Source organism: Nematolebias whitei, chromosome 3 (assembly GCF_014905685.2).
Source record: "Nematolebias whitei isolate Nwh7 chromosome 3, NemWhi1, whole genome shotgun sequence".
NCBI lineage: Eukaryota > Metazoa > Chordata > Actinopteri > Cyprinodontiformes > Rivulidae > Nematolebias > Nematolebias whitei.
The window spans coordinates 27046850-27072235 of record NC_056500.1 but is presented as its reverse complement, the minus strand read 5'-3'; the positions used below and the strand labels follow the sequence as shown (position 1 = coordinate 27072235).

Below are 25386 nucleotides of genomic sequence, written 5' to 3'. Positions count from 1 at the left end.
CACCCCCCCCCCCCCCCCACACACACACACACACACACACACACACGGGACCCTGTGTACACAATTTCATTCCACCACATGCAATGCGAATGACAATAAAGGAACCTTGACATTAAAATTTCTCATTATTTTAATTGTTTTCAGAGATTATCATTGTTTTGTGGTGCTGTGTAATGAAGGTGCTTTGTTCGTCAAATCATTTTCAGGGTATCAGATGAAAGCAGGTGTGCATGACATTTAAATGAAACAGAAAACTTTTTATTTTTCTCTCCTTTTTTTTTTTTTTGCATGTTCGGAGTGTTTTTATTTGTTGGTTTGGTTGTCCTTCCATTTGTCCTCCAATGTCCTTTGAGCAGCTTTTCTTTTCCCATCAGCGGTCTGTTCATTCCTGCTGCGTCTCCTCCTGTGTCTAACATTCTCGCTGACCTCTGGGCACTTAATCTTCAGTCTCTCAATTCTCCATGTCACCTCTTAAGCTGTCTCACCTCAGCAAACTCAGAAATGTCATCAACAACATTGCAGACGAATAGAGGAAAAAGCTACAGTAACCTTAAAGTAAAATGCAATGGGTTTTCCTGTCATTTATTTCAGGCTGAACCTGCACATTGTTTCCTCTGCTTACAGTTTTCATGTTAAACTAAATCCATCTGCTGATTGTTATAACATATATCCAAAGCAGTTTATATAGCAGCAAAACTAAACAAATTGTGTGCTAAGTATGAAAATCTTGAAATAACTTAATAACGATTTTTTACAAAAATCTTTATGGAGTCATGTTTTAACAGTGGTTTTTTTTATTTATTTTTTTTTTTTTTATGTAAGTTGTTTCATGAAGTCCAGATTTAATCGGACTAAATTGCACTGTACTCAACAAAGTTCACAAAAATACACTTGTTGCTGATGAAACTCTGAATAAACATGAATTCCCACCACTTGGTTCGTACCTGAAGAGCAGCAGGATGAAAATAGCAACAGCTAGCACTCCCAGAGAGATGCTGTAGCCGATGGTGTAAATCAGCTTCACAGTGGCGAAGTACGACTCCTCAGTCTAAAAGCAAAGCAGGTCGGAGGACTTAGCATGCAAATATATTATTTTCAAATATCAAAGCTTTTCAAAAGGCTGACAAGTCTGAAAATCAATTTAATGTGTCAAAATAAGACAATTACTAGTAAACTTGAGGCTTAACTGCACTGAGAACATGACTGAAAGAACTGCTCTTTTCATTCCAGCTTTTTGAACATTTGAAAAACCTTTTACATCAAAACAAGAGATGCTTCACCTGACACCAAGGCTAGAATATCCCAAACACAACTGTACGATTAAGTACCATTATCCATTTTCTTTGTAAATAACATAATTTCAGTATTCAAAGTTTGAGTGACAATTCGGTCTTAATAAAGTTATTTGCAGATTTACAGTTGAATAAATTATTTTACCATAAATCACCAGGAGATCGATATATTTTGATTTTTATAAGACGCATGCATCACTTCAAACACCGAACAATATTTTCTTTAGCTTGTTTACAGTCTGGTGTTTGGTTGTCCTTGTATTTGTCCTAATTTGTAAAATTTCAGTTCAGCACCCAGCTGCTGCTTCTCTTCTTGTTTCTAACGTTCTCCTTTGTTCTGGAGTTTCTGGATACCTTTGTTTGACCTCTTCACCTGCTACGCCTCAGCAGCTCTTACCTCAGGAATGTCATCATCCACGCTGCAGGCGACATGGTATGGTGGGAAAGGCTTTGACCAGCCTCTACTAGTGCAGTTTCGGCTCACTGACCCTAGAGTGACATCCAGAAGTCAAAGTCACAGAGTGGCTTCCAGCTCTGTTACTACCCCCATTATCCAAGAGAAAACAATTTCTATATTCAAGAAATGTCAAACAAAGTGTAAACAATGAAACAATTTTGCATAAACAAAACATTAACAATTAAGAATCTAGCATTTCTTGAAGGAAAATATATCCTCACTGCCTTTCATGCCAAAGTTTAAAACTATCCATCCATCCATTACCTTTACCCGCTTGTTCCATTTTGGTTCACGGGGGTCGCCGGTGCCCATGTCCAGCAATCACTGTGCGAGGGGCGGGGTACACCCTGGACGGGTCACAAGTCCATCACAGGGACACATAGAGACAAACAACCATTCACTCTCTCACTCACACCTAGAGACAATTTAGAGTTACCTTACCAGTCAGTCTAACATGCATGTTTTTGGTCTGTGGGAGGAAACCGGAGTACCCGGAGAAAACCCACACATGCACGGAGAGAACATGCAAACTCCACCCAGAAGGGCCCCTGGACCGGGGTTTGAACCAAGGACCTGCTCGCTGAGAGGCAACAGCTCTACCAGTTGCACCACCGTGCTGCCCAGTTTAAAACTAAGATCATCTTATATTGAGACACACCCATTTTGGTCAAATCTTGAAAATTAAAATATGTATAACTTTTTTGCAATTTTGGAAGATCTCATGTGCTTGGACTTTGTATTGAGGATGACTCTTGGCTACTACCACAGCAAGTTTCAGCTCCATATTTGTAAAATTCTCTGAGTTAGAGCCATTTTTTGTGTTTACTAAGGTCAGTTTTGGTGCTTATGCGTTGTAAGGCCCAGCCTGGACTGGGCCAGCCTGGGTTCGTCCCGGGTTTTGAGTGTTGGCATTGGGCAGACCTGCCCATTTCTGACTGCTGGCAATTGATTGGCTCGCTGGATCAGGGCTCATGTCACAGATGAGTCAAACTTCCAGCGACTGCTCTGTAGCACCATTTCCTTCAGCTATTTGCTTCTGTCCAGTTGTGGGATAGAGAGAGTTAAAAGTTTTCCTAGTTTTCTTTACAATAAATGGCAACACAGAAGATAGCACCAGTGTCCTGGAAAAACAACGAGATGCTGAGATTCTCATGGTCTTGCTACAACGATCATACCCACATCGAGGTGACACTCTGCTGAAAGCAAACAAAACCAGAGCCGGGGAAGACCGGGGCTGGGCCGGCTGTATCCAGTCCAGGCCAGACCGGGCTCTACAAATACTAGACACTTTATAATGCTTGGTAGATCAAGCAGTTTGAGATTTATTTATTTATTTTTAACAAACCTTTGCTGTTATTTGCTTGATAAATTTTAAGAAGTTTTTGTCAAGACACTAAATAACTAAAGAGGCATTAGTTGCCGCAGATCTGAAACTGAGTTGACTCCAAAAGCTGATCTGTTGTAGATGCATAGGCTATGATTACTTTGAAAGTTTAATTAAAATGCGTCCAATCATTCATGAGATATTTTGCTAACAGACAACATTGTTGACCTCAAACAGTAATGGCAAATTGTAAGCCTAAGAAGTTGTGGAAAAGTAACACACAGAGCATGTGATGGGGATGGTGCTCAGATAGAAACAGTTCAAATGATACTGTAGCTCGGTGTCTGTAAAACTGACCCAGTAATAGTCTGCAGCCATCTTGTATAGTTGACTTGAAATTTATTCAATTGTAGATGTGCATCCAGTCATTGCTTACCAAAAATGTAATTAAAACCTGTCCAGTGGTTCACATGACACAAGCGCACATAAAGACACCTGCAAATATATAGGATTCCCTGCCAACAAAACTGAGTGATATTAAAGTATTTAGCTGTAATCAACCACCATCCTAAATGAAAATGTGCAAAATGTACAACAAACATCATGTGGTTCCCACACTCAAGTAATTTTTGGTTGCAGAAATATTACATGCACATCTTTCCATTAAAATTATCATTTCCAGGACTAAAAATGCCTGGTGTGATAACTTTAATCACATTAGGCTGATCCAGTTAAAAAATAAAAGAGATCCGTTAAAAAAATATAAACATCTAATCAAACTTGTAATCTGAATGTTTCCCTCAGGTTGGTATAACATTGTTCTCTTTGCTCAGAACAGCTGGATGTAAAACTATTGATCTGTGAAAGGCACTTCTTTTTTCCTGATTGACACTTTAGAAAATTTTACATCTCACCAAAATCCTTTTGACTGGGCTGCATTATTTCCCCACAATACTGTACATTCTCACATAACTTTCCTCCTAACACTCTTGTTTCATTTGGACATTTACAAGACAATGGTGACACCAGCTATGTTGTATGGTCTGGAGACAGTGACAAAAACAGGAGAAAGAACTGGAAGTGGCAGAAATGAAGATGTTGAGGTTCTCCTTAGGAGTGACGACAATGGACAATAGGAATGAGATCATCAGAGGTACAGCACAGGTTGAACAACTGGGAGATAAAGTTAGAGAGGCCAGACTGAGATTGTTTGGACATGTCCAGAGGAGGGACAATGGTAGAAGGAAGTTAGAAATGCAGCTGCCAGGAAAAAGACAAAAAGGAGATATATGGATGCAGTTAGAGAGGACATGGAGGTAGTTGGAGTGAGGACAGAGGATGCAGAGGACAGAGATGGAGGAGGATGACTCGCTGTGGAGACCCCTGAAGAAGGAAAAGCCGAAAGAAGAAGAAGAAGGAGTTGGACTTTTGTTCACTGACCCCTGGTCTGATCCTGCAACAGAGCTGTCAAAATTCATGTTCACTCCTTTCTAATCACAGCAGGAGGAAAACCACCACCGAGTTTAAATTAGAAGAAGCAGAAACCCCCGAACCATTAGCAGGAAAAATATTTTCTCTTTTTTTAGATCAGTGGGCAGCTCAGCATTTATCCTGTCAAAATAATTTCCTGAATACAGTACCTGCTATAAAGTATGCACACCCACAACTTAATGGATCTTTTTATGTATTGTTTCTGTAAATACATATTCTATGTACTGAAGACAAATGTACCTACAAAAATCAAAATCAGAATCAGAATAAACTTTATTATTATTATTATTGCACTAGGGCGGCACGGTGGCACAACTGGTAGAGCTGCTGCCTCTCAGCGATAAGGTTGCAGGTTCAAATCCCGGTCCAGGGGCCTTCCTGGGTAGAGTTTGCATGTTCTCTCCGTGCATGCATGGGTTTTCTCCGGGTACTCCGGTTTCCTCCCACAGACCAAAAAACATGCATGTTAGGCTGATTGGTAACTCTAAATTGTCCCTAGGTGTTAGTGAGAGAGTGAATGGTTGTTTGTCTCTATGTGTTCCTGTGATGGATTTGTGACCTGTCCAGGGTGTACCCCGCCCCTCGCACAGTGATTGCTGGACATGGGCACTGGCGACCCCCGTGACCCAAAATGGAAGAAGCGGGTAAAAGATAATGGATGGATGGATGGATTGCTGCACCAAGATACAACAAGAACATGTACGTACAGTCGTCCGAAAGATGGGCGGAGTACAAGAAGCTGCTACTATGAAAAGTGCAGCCCTCATTCTTATTCAGAATAATATTTTACTTAGATGAGAAAAGGGAAGAAAACATGAGGAGAGACTGTATAAAAAAAAGATCTCTCACACCGTGTCCTAGACAGGGCACGATTTGAGGCATAAAAAAAACCCTACCACAGCAAAGCAACATAAACAGACATTATACATGTACATATAGGCGGTGACAACATTGAATTTTTAAGGGAAAGTCGTAGCATAGTCCAGAGCCCCCCCTCAGCCATTGTCCAGATAAGAGGTGACATTCATCATCAGCTCAGTTGGGGTTCTGTTACATGTCCACGGCCTTGGGGAAGGGAGTGGTGAGGAGACAGACAAAGCATCTTTGATGTTTTCAAAACATGCCAGGAGGAGTTGAGAAAAGTTCGGGCGTCAAGGCCACAGTTTGTGTCAGGCAGAACTCGTAAATTGCTGTTTTCTGCCTTAAAAGTCTTGTTGGTATATTCCTCTGATAGAAACTCCAAAATAGTCAAGTTAATCCTTTATGCCAAAAGTCGAGCTCACAGCTTCTCCAAGATTATTTCCCTTTTTCATGTGTGCTGAGAGTACACAGTCCTGATAACAGCTGCTCCAGTTCTCTGGCACATTCCACAAATTCAGTCTGAGCGCTGTCAAGCTTCGACACATCCACACAAATTTATAGACAATCCAGAATTCACCAGCCAAATAGCAAAATAACCAGTTGTCATCATGAATCTAATTTGTTTCCGTCGAGGTAAGAGGGTCCTCCTTACCCTCACTCCTGTCGGGAGAAGTGGATCAATTTTGTTGAGAGACCAGCTGATCCTTTGAATTAAGAGGTATGCAGGAAAAAAAAAAGAGGCTTTTTAAGGGTTCACAGGACAAAAGAGTGCAAGCAGGGAAGCTGGGGGGTGGGGGGACTCAGGGAGACACGTCTGTCTTCACCGGAGTACAGAGAGATCAACATTTATATGTGTCTCTCAGAGTCACCAAAATGTGCCTCTTCTTTGAGTTTCACTTACACTGCCATGGTCTAAAGGGTTTATGTTGTTTTACCTTTGAGCTATATTGTTTCATTTGATTTTACGAGATCTTTATTGCATTTTGTCAGGTTAGTTTTAGATTTTGTTTCTGAAGTTTTGTGTTCCCTTCTTTGACCACTTACTTATTTTGGTCTGAGCAGCACTTTTAGTTTTATGTCTCGTATTGTAGCTTCCTGCCTGAGACCTCAGTATTTTGGGTCTTTTTCCTTTAACATACTATAATTGATACACTCCTACATTGTGGGATTTGTGCTTTTCATTTTCAATACGTTCAATCTTTTTACAGATTCTAGCTCATTTTACCCACAAAAATCTGTTTGAACCTGTTGATTTGATACTTCTTCTATAAATTCAGACTCCATATAGGAGAGATGAACAGCCATCCCACATTATGATAAAACCTCTGCCATGTTTCACTGTAACTGAGATTTTATTTTTGCCGTGTGTAAATTCATAGTAGATAAACAAACTAAAATTTCTTCTACGTTTTTTTTGTTTGTTTATTTATAAATCATTGCTTTTTTGTTCCACACAGACAACAGTGATGCCATCCATGGCTGTCTAACTCAGACCATTTGACAGTCAGCATTCGACTCCAGTGAGTCGTTTTGGTTGTAGATGATTTTTAAGTGGTGCGGTGATGTATGTACGGTGGCGTTACAAGATGCACGTTCCTTATCTGAAACTTGATGGGGTCTTCATTTGTATGTCAACAATGCACCTGCATCATTTTTCTCTGTGGGCCCCTTGTTTTCTCACAAATTTGATTTCTTGAGGATTTAAAATCTATTGCATGAATGGTTTGTTTGTTGTTTGTTGTTGATAGTCTTTTAATGAACTGGACATGTGCTCAGAATGTAACTTGTCTTTTATGGTACAAAATGTTACAGCTACTCTGAATAGAACAGAACAAGAATAGAAGATGGACAAAATCCCCTTTTGATTGTTTATGTTTATTAAACTCGGACGATTTATTACAATTTTATAACTAACAGATTTCCCACAAGCTTCAAGTGCTTGTGAATATGTTAGAAAGCTGACATTATGCTGCTTTCATGTCTTATCAGAGTAACTTATCCTCCTGTGAAATGTCAGCATCTGTTTTTTAAGTTGCAACCAGAAAAACGGCAAAAACACAGATGACAAACCAGATGATCTTTCGTAGAACATTAAACACTAATGTATTGGAAATAATGCACTTATTATTATTATTATGTTTATATATATAGCTACACTCAATAAGTCTGATGTCACACAAACCTTTACACTCAGAGAGAATGATTGTGATTCATGTCATCAGAACAATTCACAGATATTTAACAAACTTATCAAATGCATTTAGACTGAAGGCTTATGTTGTGTTACGAAGCTTTGCAATGCATTAGCATCTTTATTTCTTCACAAATTTTATAAACTAAATGTAACTTTATTTTCACTACTTGTAAATGTTCCTAAACCTGACAGAGCCAATTAGATAGCATATGTGCTAATCTGGTAATCATGTCATAAAAAAACAGATCAGAAATTTATAGCGAAGTCCTATATATAAATAATTGTGTACTGCTACACTGACAGCAACATAGAGGCCTATAAAATAGTGTTTGATTTAACCGTTGTGAAATTTAAGACTTTTGAAATCCTCGGCTTGTTTCTCACGTGGGCTACCCCCTTAGGTTGTCACTTGTGTCAAAGTTAAATTGTATTTCTTCAATCCAAGTGCTTTCAAAGGCCTATCTAGAACAGATATTATTTGTTCATTACAACCCGACTTTAAAAGTTTTAAATAATTGATTTAACCACAAAATATCCATGCAAATAAACTAAATATAATAAACATATTCTTATGCATTCTTATCGAGTTTGATTTCTGCTAAATATTTTAGCTCTGCATCACAGTCGGGATCTGATTTATTTTTAGTCTCTTACCTGTGTTGTTCCTGAAAAGAGAGAAAACTGCAGGACAGCCTCTCTGGACCGTTTCTCCAGTGTCTGCTTGAGGCCAGCAGGCGACAGCATCCCAGAACGGCCAGCAACCTGTTCAGAGGTTCACAGAGAAACTGGTTAAACGTGCTTGTGAGAAACAGAAGCACTCATTAGAAATAAATACCAACAGAGGATCGATGTCTGCAATGATGACAATATTTCATCAAAGTTCATGCTCAGTAATCCAGGTACAAATCCAACAATGTTCAGTCAGGTCTCCTGGACGTTTTTTTTTTAACGCTGAGACGTTTTGTACTTCATAAAAAAGGACTTCTTCAGTTCAAGGAGGCACAAACAAATTGGAGTCCCACAAATACCACACTCCCATTGTGGAAAAAATAAAAACATTTTGCTGGTGATAAGATGGTTTCTGGGGCTGTCTCAGACACGTCTCAGCTAAAAAAAAGAAATCGTCCAGACGACCTGACTGAACATTGTTGGATTTTATACCTGGATTATTGAGCATGGACTTTGGTGTTTTGTACCATTGAGGCATGACTGCCCCAGAGGAGTTAACAGGGGAGAGGGTGGGCCCCAGAAACCATTCTATCACCAGCAAACCGTTTTTTTTTTCCCCCCGCTACGGGAGTGTGGTATTTGTGGGACTCTAGTTCGTTTGTGTCTCCTCGGACTGAAGAAGTCCTTTGGATGAAGGATGAAATGTCTAAGCAAAAAAAGAAACCATCCAGATGACCAGTCTGAACATTTCTTTAACTAAAATGTAACTAAATTAATATAAAACCACTGCAGCTGACCTTTATTCTAAGAGTTGGAGTACACACACAAATCCTTCTGTAACTATCCCAAATGCCTTAACCTTATGAATCATAAATACCTTATGAATCATAGTGATTGATCATCCACTGCATTTTCATTCAGCAGTTCAGATGCAATAAATAAATCCTCTCAGACAACTGTGAAGCATTCATTTCAGTGTATACTTGTACACTGTGACCATCTTTCCAACTAAAAACTCCCATTCGTGGATTTATGAGTAGATAGCTACAGGCTTGATGATGTGGGTGTGTGGGTGTGTGTGTGTGGGGGGGGGGGGGACACACACCTTCCATACTTCTGTTTCCCAGCTCTGCAATGTACTGAAGGCACTGGCGCTCATCCTTCTCCAGCTGAAATATGTATTCGCACTCAGGATGCAGACGGGACAAGGTCTGGAGGCAGGAAGCACAGCCACAACACACGTTCTGTTAAACATAACCAGAGGTGGATCCTGCAGCTGCTGCAGCCATCAAAAATAAGGCTTTCCATGACAAATGAAAGACTTACCTTGAAGGAATGCATAACACCTGCCACATTTATTGCCAGAGTTTTAGACCTGCATAATCATATGCTGAGAATAAACTGTAGCCATTTTGGCAAATGTTCATTTAATGCTGTGAAATCTTGCAATCATATTAATAATGATTTTCACCAAAATTCAGCTCAGATCTCAATCTGTAAAACAGACATACTAATCGTTTTTGTGTTTGCTAAAGGCATGGCAGCCATCTTTAATCAGGTTGACTCCAAATGTTAATCAGCTGTAGATGCACATCCTTTGAATATTTTCTGTAAGTTTGGACCGATAACAAGATGCATGTGCACACACACAGGCGGGAGAAAACATCCTCCCCTGCTGTCTGGTCAAAAGGATAATGATATTTGTGCCTATATCATATTTAAGTGCATGCCCTCTTGAAAAGCGTAGTGACTCATTTTGCGTCCCCACTGAAACAGTACCTTTCTATTAAAGCCCATCTACTCCTGTTGGTGACGTTAGGCACAATAATCTTTCAACAGAGTGCAGAGAGGAAGAGAGAAGAAATTTGGATGATTCATTAAAGGAGTTTGTCCCTGCGGACCAGATGATTATCTGCACTCCATCAATTTGCTGCTGCTCATATATTCTTTGGGTTGTTGTTGGGCTCCCCTTGTCCAATAAAAACAATATAACTACATTTGCATTTGACTGAACCTGAGAATTATTTCTGGCTGATGGATTAATACAATCTGTTTTTGAAAAGGCCATGGGTTGATGGAAGTTAAGATACACTGAATTGAGATGTAGCAAGAGGAAATAATTGAGATGAAACTGTAAACTGAGAGATATTGCACAGAAATTTGTTTTATTTAAAAGTTTTATTTTGTCAAATCAAGGTAAAAGGATTATATATATATACATATATATACATTGAAGTGTTTTACTAAATATGCTGATAAAGTATGAATTAAATATATCAAGCATTTAATTTAATCCAGCATGGCAAGTTTTTGAAGAAGGATTAGATTTGGAGAGAAATATGTGTTTCATCATCGTTTAACTGAAAGCAGAACTGTATGAACATGAAAGCAGAACTCTTTGGGAACACTTTAGTTCGACTGATGTTTTTTTTGATAGCGAGAGTTTTCCAAAAGACAGACATGGAAAAGGCAAAAGGTTTAAAGCAGCAGGATATGATGCCATTTAAAAAGGATTTTACGATCTGATGCAGAAGTGAAAATGCTCCTGCTTGTGTTGTTTTTGCTCAACAGGGATTAACTCCTTTTTATGAGCAGATGTGTTGAAAAAATATGTGTACTGTAGATCAATCTGAGTTGTGAAAAGAAAAAAGAAGTGAATCCCACTGTGGTCCAGTTGACACATTGCTCCAAAACATCTTTGAGTCCAAATTAGATTAGCAAACATTTATTTTGTCCATAAAACGCTAAGTTAATATAGGGCAAAATAACAACTGCTTTCCAAATCTTCCATTTGTCTGTCAAATTTATGGTCGTCTGAGGAAAATGACTTTAGATTAGGTTTAGTTGTTATTCAATGATGAAATTACATCTGAATGTCCTTCAGTCATTTATTTCAGGTGTGTTGAAGCAGATCTAAGACATGTGGCCCCTGAGAACATCGTGCTGAGATCACTGATTTAAACCGAAGCTGACACAAGAAAAACAGACTACGTACAGTGAGAAACAACAATAAGATAAAAAAATATGTTGAAGAAATTGCAAAGTGAGTGCAGTTACTATAAACCATCCAGCTGGTCGTTACGTACCTCTGCTTTTGCTTTAGTAAACAGTTAATGGCTCACGACCAGATTGTGCCTATCATGAATCCTTTATAAGTGATGTACAATTCAGGCAAATGAGTTTGAGAATTAGATGGTTTACCTAAAAGCTTGCTAAATGACAGTTTTATCTCAAACTGAGGTTTTACACGTTTTCTTCAGTTGTTACTGTCACTTTGTGTCTGTAGCATAAAACAGAACCTTCAGTCCTCCTGAAAGCGAGGGAAGGCGTGTCCTTCATTATGATGCTGTAGTAGAAAAGGGTTTCTGAGTTTGGCTTTGTTTAGTTTTCACAGCTGAGTTTGTACAATGCCTGAATTGTTAAGAATATGTTATCTTCAATCTTGTTTCCCGTTTTATCTTGTAACATTCTATTCCTTGTGCATTCAGTTCATTTACTTCCTGTTTTGACATCACACCTGATCTTCAGTTGCATTTATTTCATCATCTCCTTCAGTATTTAGTCCTAATTTCATTTGACATTCTTTCCTTTTTTAGACTATGGTGTCCTGTTCAAGTTGATATCTCAAACTTCATTGAAGAGCTTCATGTTCTCGTGATGGGAATTCCATTTCTTTTCCAAGATCATTTGGTTTAGTTCAGCAAAAAGGACAACTCTTTCAGCTCACATATGGCTTCTCACAAGTACTAAGTGAAGGGTCATTTAAGAAATGAAAGAGCAGGGTCATTACAGTGAGATGAGCCAAACAACGAGTCCAAGAAAAGAGCTCAAATGGGCGTTTTCCACATTTTTCCACTGGATACCAACCACAAGTCATAAAACTTCCAGAGATCTCAGCTGCAGTGTAAAAAATAGCTGATATTGCAAAATTTAAAAAGGAAAATTTTAAGTACAGCTTAGTGTTCATGCTCTAAACAAATAATAATAATTTCCCTCAGATCTGTCACATTAAGAACTAAGATGCCAATTGATACATTCACTGCCACAACACAAGAAAGGTTCACAGTGAAACTAGTTGCACCTGTTTGCAGCTGTATCTTCAAGATAACTGTGGTGAAACAGACTGATCGTCTGAGAAAGTTGTTCCGAGTCTCTTGACCTTGAACGTTTTTTTATTTTCCAACAAAAACGAAAAAAAAAACATTAATGAAAGCCAAAACAAGGTCAGAGTTCATTCTTCATGAATGATCCAGACGATGAGACAACCCCACCCACAGATAGGATAATGTGAAATTAATAATTAATAACTCAATCAATTATGTGCATTCCACTATAAAATATGGAGGTCAGAGGGTAGTCATTAAATCAACATATACTGAATCAACTCAGAAGAAATTGATTTTCTAACGTTAATAACTCTGGGATTCCAGTATATTAGTTAACCATTTCTTTGCAGCTGCTGAGCAGCAGCATGAGACTAATGGTTCACAGCTGACTCTTGGCTCATGAGCTTCTAGGAGTATTTAAGGATCTTTGGTCCAGATCTTCTCTGCTGTGACATTGCACTACCTTCAGGTAACTAGTGACAGCTCTAAGACTCTTGTTGTAGAAAGACTTTACTAATCTGAAGTTTCCTTGTGCCTCTGGTCCTCTTCCTGTTTTCCTGCATGGAGATCCTGTCTTCTCGTGCAACGCATCACTTCGTTGTGGCGATCTCATGTCATGGTTATGGAAGACTTTGGCTAAGTTGTGTCATTTTGATTAAACATGCCCTGTCAGAATTCACTTCTTCTGATCAGTGTGCTGCAGGTAACTTTAAAAGAACTCATCACTGAATTTAAATTGGACTTCTTGTTCCAAAATAAAAAAACAAACTCAATTTGTGGCCTTTAAGTCGCTCACAAATCAATTTGTCACAGTGGTTCTTGTATAACTCGTATTTATGACTTTCTATGAATGTAAAAATAAAATAAAAGCTTCTAGTTACTGTGCGTCCATGAGGAAATTACACTAATGTCAATATAAGGTAACACTTTACAATAAGGTACACAAAATTTGATTAACTACTAGGGGAAGCTTCAGGAACGAATCAGGAACAAATCAGGAGCTAATGGGTAGTTAACCAGTACTTACTGGGGAACACACAGCCAAGCCTTATTAGGGGACTACTGGTTAATTACCTTGTAAATGAAGAGGAACTAATCAAGAACTAATGGGTAATTACCAAGGAAACCAAAGAGGAATGAATGAGCTAATGGGTAGTTAACCATTATTTACTGGGGAACACACAGCCAAGCCTTATTAGGGGACTACTGGTTTGTTACCACAGGAACAAACCAGTAGGTAATAAAGGTTGAATGCAAAAAAAAGGGTAGTGATTAAGTAATGATTGGTTCCTCCGTAAATACTTGGTATGATGCTTCACTACATCAGTGAACAAAATAAAAGCCAGACAATGATTTGGTATCAGTAAGTGATAGTCAGACATAGGTAACATGACACCAGTACAAGTTTATGAAACTGATAATGTCTTTCATCATTAGGTTTACAAAAGAAAAATCCAATAAACTGAGTAATCTCTAGGAAACAGATTTTTGACTATTACAAGCTGTGACCTCACTGGTGCAGGGTTTATTCAGAACCCACATGGAGAATTTCTCCTTTGTTTCTGAGGTAACAAACCAGTAGTCCCCTAATAAGGCTTGGCTGTGTGTTCGCCATTAAGTACTGGTTAACTACCCATTACCTCCTGATTCGTTCCTCAGGCGTTCCCTAGTAGTTAATCAAATTTTGTATACCTTATTGTAAAGTGTTATATAATTATCGGTTTCTAACTTGGTCGTGTTTAAATATTTTTTTCACTGAGATCCCACAGCTTTACATTTTGTGCTTGCAAACATGATGACTGGTGAGTGAAGGGTTACTGGACAACTGTACCACCAGGGTTAGACTGGAACGATTCATTTATTGTATTATTTATACTGCCGGTGAACTTAAGTGGGCTCAATCTAAAGAGCAGAGCAGAACGTGGGGTCTTGTTTTGTTGTCAAAAACAGGAAACTGCAACACTGTGCCGCCTGATGAAATGTCTATTCAGAGTGGTTGTCTGGTCCTTTTGAAAATTGCCAACATTTACTTTTTCTTCTGAAACCACAAGAGTCTGTCAGGTCCTCTGAAAGTATTAATAACTGACTATGTGTGCATCAAAAAGTGTCAGAATTAATTATTTAGAAAAAAACAAGACAAAGGTAAAAGCAAACAGAGCCGCACCAACGTGAGGTCTATTTATTTCAAAAATGCATAAATATAAAAAAAAGTTTTTGCCTTTTGTTTTATTTGCACCCTGTACAATCCTAATGGCTCCATTTGAGTTCAGCTTGAAAGAGATTTGTGCCAAATTACCCACAGCAGTAAACCATGGGGTTACAGCAACACACTCTGTTCCTGATATGGATGTTCCTGCTACACTGTCCTTGTTTCAGGTCATTTCTATCTCCTAATATAAAGACCTGAGGGGAAATCAAGACATGTCTTTGTGACATGATGCTCCCAAACTTTTAATGAAACAAAGCTTCTGACGCCAAACGCCTATGGGATCTCAAAAGCTTCCAGTGGACAAGCGTGATTTCCCCACTGTCGCCAGTTTTCTCAGTGCGATCCCAAAGTGCGAGCTGCCACATGACGTAAATATTTCTGTTGGAAAGATCTAAGAGCTTCTCTGTAGGAGAAACCACTACACCTGCACCAGCACAAAGTGGGGAGCGAGTTAATCGCATCATGTGTTCAGTTTTTTTTTTTTTTACTTTGAACTGAGCGAGGTGTGACATTATCGTAAAAAGAAGAAAAACTGCAGTTTTAGGTCACCGTTAAAATCTGGGTTCAGAAAACTGCTTTTGATGTAGAAATAAACTCACACACATAAAATAAAATACGGTTATCTGACATATGATGCAATTTTTAAAAAAAAGGCTTATTTTGGCTGCTCCCTTCTTCAGGAGTCGCCACAGCGAACTAACTCACATGAAGGATGCCCTTCCTGACACAACCACAGACCACCGCGCTACCACAGTGTGGAGCAGAGAGCTGCTATCTTTAGCACCTGGGGGAGCAGATGGTGGGGGTTCAGGGCCTTGCTCAAGGGCCCAGAGTGGGGCAAATGAGGGTGGAGGCAGGTGTGGATGCTTCACCTATCCAATGGTTCCCAACTCTGGTCCTTGTGGAACACCATCCTGCATGGTTTATCTGCGTCTCACCTCCGACAGACCTGATTGGAATTAGCAGGTAATTAACAGGCTTCTTCAGAACTTAAGGAAGTAATTACATCATTGAATCAGGTGTGTTGGAGCAGAGAAACAACTAAAACATGCAGGATGGTGTTCCTCAGGGACCATGGTTGGGAACCACTATACCACCCACATTTTGATGTTGTCAGTACGGGGAGTTGGACCGGCGATCTTCCGATCACAGGTCCACGTTCTCTAACCTCTGCACCACCACTCCCCTACATGTCTCCTGACATATGATGCAGTGTAGCCATTTAAAAACTGATTGAAACCATTTATATCTGCACACGTCTTACAATCAGAAACAATGTGCCTTGAAATTGATCATTTTTTAATGTATTTTGTTTTCGTCCAGCAGAATAACTCAGCTCAGCTATTTGTGTTTGCTGTTCATCCATTTAACCCCCCCACCCCCCACCACACACACACACACAAACAAACACACATAATGGATTCTTAGAAACAAGCCAGAGCTGGTGTTTGTGCAGAATATTAAACCACTTCAACAGCTTTGCCAAAAACAGACAGAATAAAAATTACTCAGAGAGCCAGTTGGAACTGCACCTAAATTTGCTGACAAGAAAAGTGTTTCCCTACATCTTTTTTTTTTAAAAGAGAAAACAAATATGCAGCAATATTTTCACCCTTCCACCACTGCTAAATGGACATTTCTTGCAGCCTGTTCCATTCGAATGCAACACATAATGGAACAGTGTAGTGCTGAATCAGCATCCACGTGGTTTTCCTTTATGGACTAGGACTTCAGCACGCTTCCATCTGGAGATCAAAACATTTGGCTTGTTCAGAAAATTAACGATATTCATTCAACCTTTATTTCTACATGTCTCATTGAGTCACGAGGACTCATTTACAAGAGAGACCTGTTTTAGACAAACCACAGGTTCGTACAACAATAAACAGCCATAAAAGCATATAAAATGAAAAGTAAAGAAAAGTAGTGATATAAAACAAAATAAAGACAAGATACATCATGAAACAGGGTAAAATACTAAAAACAGGAGCATGTCTGCATTAATTTATGTCTATATGATATGTTTTTCTTACTTTTCATACCTTTTGAAACATTCACATACAGGTATATAGAATATTAAGGTCATTACTTTAATTATATTTTTAAATCATATTCAAATCCTAAAAGATTTTGTGCTCTTTGAAATCTACTTCAGCACACATGCTTCAAATTAACCTTCCAGCATTTTTTTGTCTGAGTTTTAGCTGGTTATTTTTCGCTATTTTAATATTTAGCTAGTTCTGCTCATTTTAGCTTTTCTAGTCTGTTAGTTTTAGCTGTTATCAACTGGTTTTAGCTTTTGTTTTATACATTGTTACCTTTTACTTTTGGTAGTTATATCTTGCATTACTAATATTAGCTTCTAGACATTATTTTCCTGGTTTTGGCTACCATTTTGCTCATTTTAGCTTTTAGCTAAGGTTATATTGGATTTAGCTAATTTTTTTTCCCCTTCTTCTTCTTTCGGCTGCTCCCTGCATTAGGGGTCGCCACAGCAAACTAAGTCGCACGAAGACTTGGCAGTTATTTTTACACCGGATGTCCTTCCTGACACAACCACAGACCACCGAGCTACCACAGCCCTCTGTGTGGAGCAGAGAGCTGCTATCTAGGACACCCAGAGGAGCAAATGGTGGGGGTTAAGGGCTTTGCTCAAAGGCCCAGAGTGGTACGAATGAGGGTGGGGGCAGGTGTGGGTGCTTCACCTACCTCACCCACATTTTTGATGTTGTCGGTACCGGGGCTTGAACCAACGATCTTCTGATCACAGGCCCACCTTCTCTAACCTCTGCGCCACCACTCCCAATTGGATTTAACTAATATTTAGCTAATTTTAGTTTATATATATTATCGTGCTGTCTTTACTTTTAGCTTATTTCTTTAATATTTAGCTACTGTTTAACTGTTTTTAGTTATTGTTTTGCTAACTTGACACTTTAGTATTTTGCTCATTTCAACTTTAAGAAGCATTTATTTAATTATTTTTAGGATTTACCTGTTTTGCTGTCTGTTGCTTTAGCTTCTCTTAACTAGTATCTGTTAACCATTAGTTTTGCTCATTTTAACTTTTAGTGTTTTGCTAAATTTTGTTTTTGTTTTGATTATTTTAACTTTAGCATGTCACAGCTTTTAACAGATTTTAACAATCTCACTGCATTTTACAGAAATTGCTCAGTTTTCTTGTTTGAGGTGTTATTTTTAAATTTACCCACGAGATGTAACAGATGGCAATAAGAAAACAGATGCTGCAGGAGCCGAGTAAACAATCTCAGAAAGGAGTCATGGTTTATTGCGTGCATGCTTTAATCAGTATCTGCTGAACTTTTGTGTTTTGTTTCTAACAACAGCGTTCAAACATTTACTGTCCAGCCTCTATAATTTCTCTCAGAGCTGGATTAAAGTGACACTTGCATGCTCCACCCAGCTTCGACTCTGAAGCCCACTGTCTGCTGCTCTGCGCTCTGATTTATCATCAGAGACAGTTATTATACTCATCGCAGTGAGCTGCATGCTAACGTCAGGTGGCACATCCTCTGTGTATGAAGTGACAGACATAGATTTATTTATTCATAAGGCCTTAACTTTTAATGTGGACCTTTGTAAAACTTGATGGGATAACTTTAAAGTAACTGGTTCTTTCTAATGAATGTGGTTAAAAACTTGATTTTTAGACGATCTTCATTATTTTTGCTCTCAGCTGATAGTTTTAAACTTTAATGGCAAAACTGTTCATAACTGTCATATTATTTTTTGCTGACTGGCTCCTTTTTTAAGTTTGAATTGAATTGCCCTCGATTGGTCTCATATATCCAGCTTGGCTTCACATTGGACTGTCATATAAGAAGACATGCTCTCAGATAAATTATATTGGTGTTACTGATTTACACATCTTAAAAGCATGGAGCCAAATATAGCTGCATACAAGGTACTCCAAAATATACAAGTAAAAATGAGTGGAAAACACTAGTGGTTAATTGTGGCCAAAAATTGCATATTTTTATTTTTTTATAAACACCTTCTCTGCTTGTAATAAATCTAAATCAGATGTCAGTAGTTTTATTCATTTTTTCGTAATACTATTTTAATGTACAAACCCTTTGCAAGAATATTTTTCATGTTTACGTTTTTGTAGTTTTTAGTAAGATGGTTGAGACTGACCTGTTATTGCTAGAGTGGCTGCTGCTTTGCCTCATAAAGATGTGCTCCACTGACTATGACCTCTGACCTTTAGGTCGTCTACCAGACTCACCATGAATTGTTTTCTTTAAAGTTCCTTTTGATTTGAATAATGTCTGATGTGTTCACACATCCACTAGAGTCAGCTACAGTCTGAATAATGTTTACTCTTTTATTTTATGCTTTTAAGAAAAAAAAAAACTAAAGCATTAATGAAGTTTATTTTAACTGGTTATAAGTGTGAACATACATTTTTCATTCAACCTTTATTTAATAAAATAAAAATAAATAATAATGATAAATAATATAATAAAAAAAAAAAAGATTATTGTTTTCAATGATTATAATGAAATCATGTGAAATGTTTTAATGTGTTTTAATAAACTTCTCTGTTTTGTTTGTCAGAAAAGAACCTCTCTTTAAGAGGCACGTGTGTTGAGCTGGAATCTGTTTGTCAGAAGGACGTCATAACATCTCAAAGGTCCCATCTCAAAGAGAGCAGAGAGTTCAAAGTTTCTTTGTGACACTTTCAGTTCGTATGTTTCCCTCACCCTGATTTATTCGTCTCATTTATTCCTGAGCAATGAAAACAACAAGTTTGCTCAAAAGCATTTTTTGGTAGAGTTCCAGTAACTAGAGAAGATTAAACATTGTCTCACTGCAAGACTCTTGTTGTTGGCTTAAAGTGTAAACCAGCTGAAGGTTGTCGATCACCTTCTCATCAGATGAGACACCGACCCCTGAAGCAGTCACAGGGACTTTCAGCCACTTTGGGCAGTGCCTGACTAGTCCTGTCCTCGTGGTGTATCCTGGTCTGATCCACCAGAAGAACCCTGGAAAGACGAGTGAACTCGAGTCCTCAGCACTGACCTGGTAAGTAGCTGAGACCTGCTGACATGATGCAACTTGATCAATCATTTCCTGGCTTGCAGTGATAATAAATGACTTGATCTGGTCACATTAAATAACTTCTCTCAAGGAGAAGGATAATGGATGGATGGATGGATTTAAAAGGTAAAGTCAGTTTCCTCCTCGGTCTAATGTGATAATAATTCTTTCGCTCTCTGTATTGCATTATTATTATAGGATTGTACTGCTCGGGGTGGCTGCATGTTGGAGTAGCTTTGTTACTTTTATTCTGAGTTATTGCTTTTGAAAACTTTAATTCCTCCTTTTTCTGCATGTAAATCGCTTTTTTTTCGGATGACTAGCAGCTGATTAACATCTTAAAAACTCAAATACCTCAACTACAGTCCCAAATGCTAAATGAGTTGAAAAGGAGGCACCATGGACAAAATCCTGTCAACCTGGCGGTGGTGCTCGAGTACCTGACCGCCAAGATCCTGGAGCTGGTGGGAAACTTGGCTCGTGACAATGGGTGGACCGGGATCATCCCCCGGTATCTTCAGCTGTCTGTTCCAAGTAGGTATCTCTGCAGACAAATTCGGAAGGCGTATCTGGAAGGCCACATCTGATTGGACGATAAAACAATGAGCAGGTATTTCTGTTTACTGGTTAACTTTCTCAACTCTCACATTAAGGGTCAACCCTACTCCATGTTTCAGCTCCTTTCATAGATCAAATCTCATAGAAGAGCACTTCTAAAGAGCAAATTTTGTTTGTAACGTTTGTTTTGGGCCATTTTCTCGTTACAGGACTCATGATCTTTAATTGAGACCAGACCTTTTGACAAATGGGAGCAGGTTTCGCTTCAGATTCAGGTTATTCAGATTCGATTCAGATTCAGTTCTAGAATTGTGCCGCTCAAGGTGGCTGCATGTTGGAGCAGCTCTGTTACTTTCATTCTGAGATTTTGCTTTTGGAAACTTCAGTTCCTGTTTTTCTTGATGTAAATTTCATTTTTTGGATGATTGTTTCCTCTGGTATCGGATGCTGTGCAGCTGGAAGGATTTTTACGGAAACTTTTTTAGTTTTGGACATTTGTTATGATGCACAACCACGGCAACAAGGCAGTTTTCTACAACCAACAGCAGCTGATTAACATCTCAAAAGCTCAAATAATATCTCAGCTACAGCCCCAAATCTCAAATGAGTTGAAAAGGATGTTCTGTGGAGGCATTCTCATCTACCTGCCAGCTGTGCTCAAGTGCCTGACCACTGAGATCCTGGAACTAGCAGGAAACATGGATCATGGCAGCGGAAGGACAGGATCGTCCCTCGGCACTTACAGTTGGCTGTCCGCAGCGATGAGGAGCTTGTCAGACTGCTGGGAGGAGTGGCCATTGCTCTGGGAGGAGTTCTGCCCGGCATTCGGGCGGTCCTACAGCCCAGGGGAACCGAGAGGCCAGCCGAGTCTGGGTGGACGGATCGGACAGCATCCGCAGCCAGTTTCTTAGGATCCACTGTGGGATGGACCTTTACAAGAGATCCTTCCTGTGTACAGCATAAGTATCTATAACATCTCTTAATGAAACGAGGATAACAAGTTACAACAACAAATTAATTTCCCTTTGGGATTAAGAAAGTATTTTTGAATTTGAATTTGAAGATCAGTTCCTCCAAATCCGAGGCCATGGTCTTGAGCCGGAAAAGTGTAGAGTGCCCTCTCCGGGTCAGGGAGGAGGTCCTGCCCCAAGTGGAGGAGTTTAAGTATCTTGGGGTCTTGTTCATGAATGAGGGAAAAATGGAGCGTGAGATCGATAGGCGGATAGGTGCAGCGTCAGCAGTGAAGCAGGCGCTGTACATGTCTGTCATGGTGAAGAGAGAGTTGAGTCAAAAGGCGAAGCTCTCAATTTACCGATCGATCTACATTCCTACCCTCATCTATGGTCACGAGCTTTGGGTTGTGACCGAAAGAATGAGATCTCGGATACAAGCGGCCGAAATTAGTTTTCTCCACAGGGTGTCTGGGCTCTCCCTTAGAGATAGGGGGAGAAGCTCGATCATCTGGGAGAGACTCGGAGTAGAGCCGCTGCTTCTCCACGTCGAGAGGAGCCAGTTGAGGTGGCTTGGGCATCTGTTAAGGATGCCTTCTGGACGCCTCCCTGGTGAGGTGTTCCGGACACGTCCCACCGGAAGGAGGCCCAGAGGAAGACCCAGGACACGCTGGAGGGACTATGTTTCTCGGCTGGCCTGGGAACGCCTCGGGATTCCCCCAGAAGAGCTGGCCCAAGTGGCTGGGGAGAGGGAAGTCTGGGCCTCCCTACTTAGGCTGCTACCCCCGCGACCCGACCCCGGATAAGCGGAAGAAAATGGATGGATTTGAAGATGCTTCATATTCCATTGTACCCAGACCACACTCAAGCCAACCTGTGTCAGGTGCAGCCTACAACCCAATAACAAAAAGAATCTTCTTGTGTTTGACAGTAGATATAATGCTGTTTCTTAGAAACCTTCAGTTTTAAAAAAGAGCTGATGTAACTTACCTTAAGAGCCAACAAATACAGTTAGCCAATCAGTGTTTGCCCTCTACAAATGCCTATTCTCCAGAAACGCCCACTTTTGGGCTGCAGAGAACCCATTCTTGTCTGTTCGTGGTGACGAGGACCTCGGCAGACTGCTGCGAGGAGTGACCATGGCTCAGGGAGGAATTCGGACCAGCGTTTGCGCAGTCCTGCTGCCCAGGAGGACCGAGAGGCCTGCTGGATCTGACAGCAAGCTGGATCCAGGAAGACAGATCAGTATCTGTGGCCAGGTTCTTTGGATTCACCGCAGGAGATCCTTCCTGCCCACAGCTATCATCATCAAACAACTCTTGAATGAAACCAGGATGATGAGCTATGACAACAATTAATTTCCCTTTGGGATTAATAAAGTATTTTTGAATCGAACTGCATTGAATTGAATCAGCTGTTGAGTCTGATGATTCAAGGGTGAATTTAGCTGAATATCCAGAAACTGTCAACTTGTTATTGGTCAGTAAGCTGACTTGGTGCTCCTGATTCCAACGAGTGCAAACAAGTAAATGAGTGTAGTAAAGTGAGGAGCATGTCACCCTGCTTCCTCCATTCTCTCATATATGCTAAAGCTGTTTTATTTGGGATGGCAGCAAACTGGTTTTATGTGGAAAATAAACTCAGTCCCCTCTTTTAATTTGTGGTTGAGAAAAAAATGTTCGCCTGCATCTAGAAAATGAGGTTTATAATAAGAACGGAGGTTCTGACCTGCACTGACACTGAGACAGAACAAGACGAGACATCGTCTCTGAGGTCTCATTATTTCTCTATTTTTATCTTCTAATGTGGAATTTCTCCATTTATAAATACAGTATTAGTATATCACAGAGGAGCAGCCCAGCTCAAGTAATGATTTGTCTTTTCTAAAGTTTTTTGGCTGCGGTGGCCATCTTTAATTGCGTTGATTACCAACGTTAATCAGTTGTGTCTGTGCATCTAATATAATTTCTGCAAGTTCCATTAAGTTTTGTTTTTTGGTTCATGAGGTACTTTGGTAAAAGACAAAAGCACAAACATGCACAAATATGAGCAAAGCCATAATTGTCCATTTGTGCCTTTCTGTTGCATCTGAAAACAGCAATGACACCAGAAAATGAAACAAAAGCTGTCTGCATAAAAACCTAGTGCTCATAAAAAATCATTTCACATTCAAAATGGGAAAATATGACATTCAAAGGCTTACTTTGCATGTAAAATTCATAAAATGGTGCCTTTTGACATACTTTGTATTATGAAAATGCCATATTTTCTGTTTTGTGGTTTTCCTAAAAAGATTTTTATTTATTTTTTTTTTTTTTATTTACTCATTTTTTTTAACTTGATTTGTTTATGTCTTTTATTGCACTTGCTTCTGCTTTACACCTCTGGGCCAATTTGTTCACACTTAATGTGGGAATTTATGCGCTTACTAAACAACCCGACGCACCTGCAAGAAGGTGGCAGCTAAATGGAAGATAAGTGCTGTTTTCACGAGGGAACGTTGTGATGAAATTTGATGTAACATAAAGATGGAAGCAAAGGCTGGAGGGGTTGATCCTCACATGAACATCAGGGGAGGGGAGGCATTAAGTCAAGACTAGATTGTTATGAGCACTGGGGGGGCGCATGATGTGTTCAGCTGCGTGATGTGATGAAGGGAGACACTGTGGCGCACTTGAGAGACAGAAGCAGAGGTTAGAAGAGAGAGAGATGGAGGGAAAGGAGAGAATATGAGCACTGAAACTAAATGCAAAGCCACGTTGCCAGGTTGGTGCATGTTCTGCAGTAAAAAAAAAAAAAAAAGTTCTCGGAGAGGTGAAATCCATTATCAACTAACTACCCAAAAAGGGGGCACAGTGTTGGGCTCACTGCACCGTGTTCCCTTCCACTTTCAACAGTGAATCGGCTGCTCCATTATGGTTCAGAAATATAAAACGTTCTTTCAGTCAGACAGAGCACAAGCAAGGTCAGCCTCTGAAGGTCAGATTCTTGGAACACAAAGGAATATTTCTGACATTCTTTGAAAAGGAGTTCATTCGCTCAGTTGCATGGAGTTGGATAAATACAAACTCTAAGGGCTAATTCATCTAAATCAAGCATTTCTTTTGTTATATACCAGGGCTATTCAACTGGTGGGCCGGGGGCCAAATCAGGCCCATGGGTGAGCTCAGTTCAGCCCACCATTGGGTTCATTTTTAAATAAAACTAGATTTTAAACCATAAAACAAACTTACTTAATTATAATAACTGCTGGATGTCCAGCCCCTGAGCTCTTGGCTTCCAGTAACTGTGGCCCCTGAGCAGTTTAATTGAATAGCCCTGTCATATACTGTATGTGACTTTGGTTTGAGCTGTTACACTGAATTTTGCTTGTGTTCTATGTGCTGCTCTCTTTGGTTTAAGTCAATCGGATTAAGCTCATAAGAAGAAGATGGATGTCCTGAAGTTTTTTCCTCCCCTGCAGCTTAATAACAGATAATCCCTTGAATCTGTTTTTCTCTCAGCCACTGCTTAAGGTGCAACATTTGAATTTTGTTTGAACATTCAGCATGCCACCTTGCTTTTGTTTGTGTTTATTGTAACTGTATTTGTCTCTAATAAAAATAAAATAAAACATGCAAGTGTTTCAGATTATTGTAATTGTCTGCAGTCCTGAGGAGTGTCCTGCTCCCAGTATCTCTGTGGCAAGAAGATCATCACAGCACCAGTTTGCATTGCTTCTCACATTTCTATTCTTGGAGGAAATGAGCGAGGTAATAACAACAGTTAGGTGCAAGACGTACAAACCGGACTGAGAAAAAAATGTCTAAAATTTGGCATTACAGCATAAACACGGCAATTTGGTTATTGTTCTGTCAATTTATCAAACGCAACACGTATGCAGACTTTTTTGTGTTATGTGTTTTATGTGCACCTTAAATTTTCATATGCATTTTTTTTAAATAATTGCACCAAAACCTTCAAGAGTTTATACAGACATGCACAAACCCATCATCAGGATGATTTGCACAAAGATAATAAAAGTAGATAGTGAAATGGTACAAGTATGTCTGGATTAATATTTGTCTGATCATTTGAGAAGCACTGCTGCTCACCTTTAACTGGGAATCTCTTTGTCCTGTGCAAAAAAAAAAAATAAAAAAAAATTTGAGCAATGTTTTGATTTAAGATAGACACAGATGACCTGGAGCCAATCGCACACGCCTGACCTA

General features: G+C 39.4%; 1 protein-coding gene across 1 annotated transcript in view; it reads right to left on the bottom strand.

The window, feature by feature from the left end:
• Nucleotides 1-9629, bottom strand: part of ghrhrl (growth hormone releasing hormone receptor, like) — a 23221-nt gene extending 13592 nt beyond the window's left edge. Inside the window, exons 1-5 of the mRNA XM_037674267.1 lie at nt 9615-9629; nt 9394-9499; nt 8274-8381; nt 1690-1781; nt 945-1048 (exon numbers count right to left, since the gene is read on the bottom strand). Coding sequence (XP_037530195.1) covers nt 945-1048; nt 1690-1781; nt 8274-8381; nt 9394-9499; nt 9615-9629 — 425 coding nt within the window. The remainder of the gene's footprint in view (nt 1-944; nt 1049-1689; nt 1782-8273; nt 8382-9393; nt 9500-9614) is intronic.
• Nucleotides 9630-25386: the final 15757 nt, after the last annotated feature.